This window comes from Benincasa hispida, chromosome 2, assembly GCF_009727055.1.
Source record: "Benincasa hispida cultivar B227 chromosome 2, ASM972705v1, whole genome shotgun sequence".
Taxonomy (NCBI): Eukaryota; Viridiplantae; Streptophyta; class Magnoliopsida; order Cucurbitales; family Cucurbitaceae; genus Benincasa; species Benincasa hispida.
This window is the reverse complement of record NC_052350.1, coordinates 10,517,303-10,522,915: the sequence shown is the minus strand read 5'-3', so window position 1 is coordinate 10,522,915 and position 5,613 is coordinate 10,517,303. Positions and strand designations below refer to the sequence as shown.

Genomic DNA, 5,613 nt, shown 5'->3' with positions numbered 1-5,613 from the left:
GCCTGTAGTCGTACAAATCCAGAGACCGGAGAATGTCTTGGAGGAAAAATGCAAAGCCCAACGTTCTGGCTTGGTTCCATTGGGTTTGTGATAATGGCTTATGGGCTAATGAAGGATTTTAAAGGGAGTATGATATACGGCATCGTTTTTGTCACTTTTGTGTCTTGGTTTAGAGGCACGGCTGTGACGTATTTCCCTCACAGCCCACTCGGTGACCAGAAGTACAATTACTTCAAAAAAGTGGTGGACTTTCACAAAATCGAAACCACGGCCGGTGTTGTTAGCTTCAACGGCTTCAACAGAACGGAAGTTTGGGTAGCCCTAGGAACGCTGTTTTACATCGATGTACTCGCGACGACGGGGACGCTTTTCACCATGGCGGAAATCGGCGGATTTGTGAACGAAAGAGGAAATTTCGAAGGTGAATACATGGCGTATATCGTCGATGGTTGTTCGACTGTGGTGGCGGCGATGCTTGGAGTTTCGCCGGTTGCGACGTACGTGGAATCATCGGCAGGGATTAGAGAGGGAGGGAGGACGGGGATTACGGCAGTGGTGGTGAGCTTTTGTTTTATGATGTCGTTGTTTTTCACGCCGTTGCTGTCGAGTGTGCCGCCGTGGGCGATCGGACCGTCGTTGGTGATGGTCGGAGTGATGATGATGAAGGTGGTGAAAGAGGTAGACTGGGGAAACGTGAAGGAATCGGCGCCGGCTTTTGTAACGATGGTTTTGATGCCGTTAACGTATTCGATAGCGAATGGGATTGTGGGTGGGATTGGGGTGTACGTTGCGATGAGTTTATACGACAACGTTATGAGGTTGATGAATTGGTTGATGAAGATGAGGAGGGTTGTGGCGAAAGAGCAAAATCAGGTCTCGGCTAATGTTGTCAATACAGAGTTGACATCTGTAGTTTAGATTATTTTAAAAGGTTTTTTAATATTTTAAAAAATAGGGGTGGAGGAATATAATGTGTTTGATCTACTAACAATGGGGGCGGGGACAATCTTTTTTTCTTTTTTCTTTTTTTTTTTTCTGGGTGGGGGGTCTAACTTAAGTGGAAGTTGCAAGCCATCCATTGTAATAGATCAAACACTTTAATTTTCTTGTAATATGTACTAATGTTTTGTTTTGGACAACTAAAATGTTTGAGAAAAAAAATTATTTTTCCCCATTTCTTATTCCTTTTCCTAACAAAAGGTGATATTTAATGAAAGTATAGGAGCTTAATTTCAACCTTTGAAAGTTGTTGGACTAGAATGACAAAAATGATATATATATTTGGTGTTGGAATTTTTTTTATTGATTTAGTTATTAAGACTCCATTTGGTAACCATTTTGTTTTTTAAAATTAAGTTTATTTCATCAATATTTCTTACAATGATTTGTATCTTTCTTAAATACAATAATTGAATATTTAGTTAAATTTCATAAATAGAAACAACTTTTTGAAAGCTACTTTTTCTATTTCTCAAAATTTGGTAAGAAGTTTGAAAGTGAGTAGTGTCTAAGGCTTAATTTTCAAAAATAAAAACAAAAAAATAAAATGGTTACCAAATGGGTCTTAGTTATTGGTTTTTGTTTTTAAAAATTAAGCTATAATTACAACTTCCACTTCCAATTTCTTTCATTTGTTATCTACATTTTACCGATTATTTAAAAATCATGCCAAATTTTGAAAATTAAACAAAAGGTAGCTTTTAAAAACTTTTTTTTGTTTTTGAAATTTTGTTGAGAATTCAACAATTATACTTAAGAAAGATAATCATGGTAAGAAATTGGGAGAAATTATGCATAATTTTCAAAAACCAAAAACCAAAATAGTTACCAAATAAGACCTAAACTTTTTTAAATTATCTATTAAACACAAATATATATATATATATATATATGTTCTATTAGACATAAAGATATATATAGTTTTATTAGACATAAAATTTAAATTTATATCAAATTAAACCACTGATTTAAAAAATATTCGACTTAATCAGAAATTTATTAAATACAAAATTAAAAATTAAGGATTTATTAGATACAGGATATATAATGTTTAAAAACATATTAGGGGTACTTTTAAAAACAAATCTCAAAGTTGAAAGTCTAAAATTGTAAGTGAACTATTCTGGCATGAAAAAAAATGTTGGGAATTAAATTCTCTATATTTCATAGTGATTTTTTTTAGTACAAATATATTCTTAAAACAAGCAGATTAATTTCACATTTATAAGCGTTGCCATTGAACCATCAATAAATTTCAAACACGAACCACCAAAATAACACAAATACAAAATTAGACCGCAGTACTCTTTATTCGTGTAAAAGTATGGGTTCCAGGCATCCACCTGACAAAATGATGCCAAGCAAGATTACAAGTGAGACGATCAAATTGGGAAGAACAGAAAAAGTGAACAATACAAAAATCATTTACAGCCTACCCAGCCCAATCTCAGTCAAACCACAAGGACACAATCACAGAGGCTTCACAAGATGGAAGGGGAAGGTATATTATTGCAGCTTGTAATTTGTATGCAAACCACCAAATCATCCCATTTCCCAATCACTTAAAAATGGACCATCTTCATGATTTTACGCGGTACATGTTATGTTACTGTTCAGATGTTTCTTGTTTCTTACGTTGTAACTCTAAGTATAGAATCACAGTTGCGGAGATGTGGCTCGGTTCAGCCATGACGCCGTTGCATTGTTCCCCACCACTTGTTTCTGGTCGTATAAGAGTAATTCCAAGATCATCAACAGACACAAGATGTCTTTCAGTAAAGGAATTTTTCCACATTAAGGTGTTCATGGCTGGTGCAACAAATAAAGGCTTGCTGTAGTCCCATGCTCGTACAATGCAAGTTAATAGATTATCGCACAAACCTCCCGCAATCTAATAAGAACATAGACACGAGTAAAGTTTACAAAACCACGAGATAGACTTGGATTGAAAGCCAATTGATGTAATGTTAGATAAACAGGAAAATAGACATAACAAATCAACTATATAGGCAATATTCAGACCAGCTCTATCTCTAAAACGAAAGAAACTGAAATATTTGGTGAACTTTCAAGTGATGCCAAGATTTCTACTTTTTATTAGAGAAGTTATTCATCAAATAACTTGAATCAATACAAGAAAAGATCAGCCAACTGCACAATATCACCCTCTGAATCAAAATATCAGCCAAATAACTTGAATCGAAATACTAGAAAATATCAGCCAAATGCACAATATCACCCTCTGAGATGTTAGTTGCCCCAATTTAAGAAGCTAAGTCCAAAATTAAAGTTGCAGGTTCTAGCAGAAATGCCTTAGTTAAATGAAGAGCTATAGGACATATACCCTCTGAATCAAAATATCAGCCAAATAACTTGAATCAAAATACAAGAAAATATTAGCCAAATGCACAATATCACCCTCTGAGATGTTAGTTGCCCCAATTTAAGAAGCTCAGTCCAAAATTAAAGTTGCAGGTTCTAGCAGAAATGCCTTAGTTAAATGAAGAGCTATAGGACATCCCTTAAAAGCTGCACAAAACTAAAGGGCTAATTCATAAAGATTCTATTACATCAAGTGACACTGATTTCCTGCCTGTTAACTACAAAACAATTAAGTTTAGTTGGTAGTTAGTCTACATGTTTAGCTTGAAGTAAGAGCCTAAAAGGAAAGACTTATATAAATGACGATTAAACATATAATATAACCTTTCCAAGTGTGTTTGCTGAGAGTGGAGCGATAACCATAATATCAGCCCAGCTACAAAGTTGAATGTGAAGGACATTGTCACCAATTTTCCTCCAATTCAACCAATCATCATCGTCAACATAAAGAAAGATGTTTTTCGGGAGGGATGCTCGGTCAATGAAGAACAATGCTGCCCTTGTGGCAACTGCTCTAACTTCGGCCCATTCATAAAAACCGTGGCATAGGCTTCTAAACTTCACTGCAGCAACACATCCACATGCAGCAAGAAGAATATGTGGTTTTCTTTGAGGGTTGTTGACTTGCATTGACACCCTTTCTGCAGCAACGACTTCCTAAAGAATTCCAAATTTTGAACATAAGTTTCTGTGGAGGCTTCTGTTTTGAAACCATATCAAGAATGTTAAAGAAAAACTAAGGCAAGCCCAATAATTTTTCATTTTTCATCAATCAATGGGTTGGTTTGGTCAACATACACTAGAATAAATCCAAAAAACAAAAATACAGTTGCTGATAATAATGCTCCGACTGGGGCAAATCAATCAATGTGCATTGGCCAAAACGAACATAACTCAAGAAAAAAACAATATATAATAGGGATCATGAGGTATGTGGTTCAAATCTCTCCACCTCTATTACACTAAAAAACATGACTACCATTGGATGCATGCCAAAAGAAAAAAAAAGAACAATTCCTCATCTAACTTTACAAAACAATTAGCCACATTGTTCAGACCCCACAAATAATTTATCCCCACTGTGTTGTATGTGGAAAGGGTTGTGTTTTATTATCACTTTCCAGCATTCAAGAATCATTTTTAATCGTCAATCTGCAGGTCTTGATTTCAGTTTAGTGTTCTCGATCCAAAATAAATTGTTCGAGTTCAACAGACTTCAAAATTCAGATTCCGCATTTAACCTTGAAATCAACTTCTTCATTAAGCGATAATGCGTATATATAAAACGTGAATCATCAGATACTCGTACAGATTTTCGAGCAAGTTAAAAATAGAGTAGAGAACAAAAAAGAAAAATCATTGACTTGATTCAGTGTCGGAATTCAGCTGAATGGGCTCGCGAAAAGCAAAATCGCATAGATGGTAAGCAATACAGATTCAAGAACCAGAATTCCAAAGTAATTTGATACTCAAAATTTTATTGCGACGCAAAGAAGTCATAAATAGTTCAGAAAGACGAACTTATGAAATTGAACATCATTTATTATTATTATTATTATTATTTTGCTCGCTAACTTCTTTATAAATCTAAAATTGTATCAAGAAAATGCACCAAGTTAATTATAGGAAAGGAGAAACAACGAACCCCGATAATGATTTAATTCCTCGAGAGCCTGATGATGATGGACGAAGCTCTAAAATGAATATGAAAGCTGGTTTATGATACTTCCTCTGAATTTTTTAGTGGAATATGAAAAACCTGAATTCTAAACTCTCAAGCATGAACTTGGGATGAAGAGGGAAAGTCCAGTATTTAAATGGATGTTTCCGTTACATAAACGACACCGTTCGGAGAAGGGTGAAAATGGGCCAGCCAGCCCAATTCATAAGGAAAAATACCATATAAATAACATACGTTCTTTTTTCTTTTCTAAGACACGTGCCGTGATGTTTTTTTTTTATATATACATATTTACATTATATGGATCAAGAATCAAACTAACCTCGAAGTTGATGGTACGTGTGTCACCATGTTTACTTTTTAACTATGCCATGATGCCTTTAGTGTTTGGAAATTTTGATTATAAATTGATGGACAAAAAATAAATAGTAAATATTTATAAGTGAACTTGAAAAATAATCAAATATATTAGGTCTAGTTTGTTAATCAATTTGTTTTTTGTTTTTGTTGAATGAGAAAATTTTGAACCAATCACAAGTTGCCACGTCATT

General features: G+C 34.5%; 2 protein-coding genes across 2 annotated transcripts in view; one reads left to right on the top strand and one right to left on the bottom strand.

The window, feature by feature from the left end:
- LOC120071965 (adenine/guanine permease AZG2-like) overlaps nt 1-1,187 on the top strand; it is a 4,905-nt gene extending 3,718 nt beyond the window's left edge. Inside the window, exon 2 of the mRNA XM_039024396.1 lies at nt 7-1,187. Within this exon, the coding sequence (XP_038880324.1) occupies nt 7-918 (912 nt within the window). The 3' untranslated portion in view covers nt 919-1,187. The remainder of the gene's footprint in view (nt 1-6) is intronic.
- A 1,134-nt stretch (nt 1,188-2,321) lies between these two features.
- Nucleotides 2,322-5,158, bottom strand: LOC120071812 (probable phosphopantothenoylcysteine decarboxylase). The gene is made up of 3 exons (XM_039024199.1): nt 5,027-5,158; nt 3,706-4,038; nt 2,322-2,890 (listed from the first exon to the last, which is right to left on the bottom strand). Exons 2-3 carry the CDS (start codon nt 4,009-4,011, stop codon nt 2,606-2,608), a joined length of 591 nt encoding a protein of 196 aa, XP_038880127.1. The 5' UTR covers nt 4,012-4,038; nt 5,027-5,158; the 3' UTR covers nt 2,322-2,605.
- Between the last annotated feature and the right edge of the window lie 455 nt (nt 5,159-5,613).

Coding starts and splice junctions, on each gene's coding strand:
- LOC120071812 (XM_039024199.1), bottom strand. CDS start 4,011: ATGCAAGTCAACAACCCTCAAAGAAAACCACATATTCTTCTTGCTGCA. Junction 2,891..3,705: donor CAGCAAACACACTTGGAAAG/GTTATATTATAT, acceptor TGTTCTTATTAG/ATTGCGGGAGGTTTGTGCGA.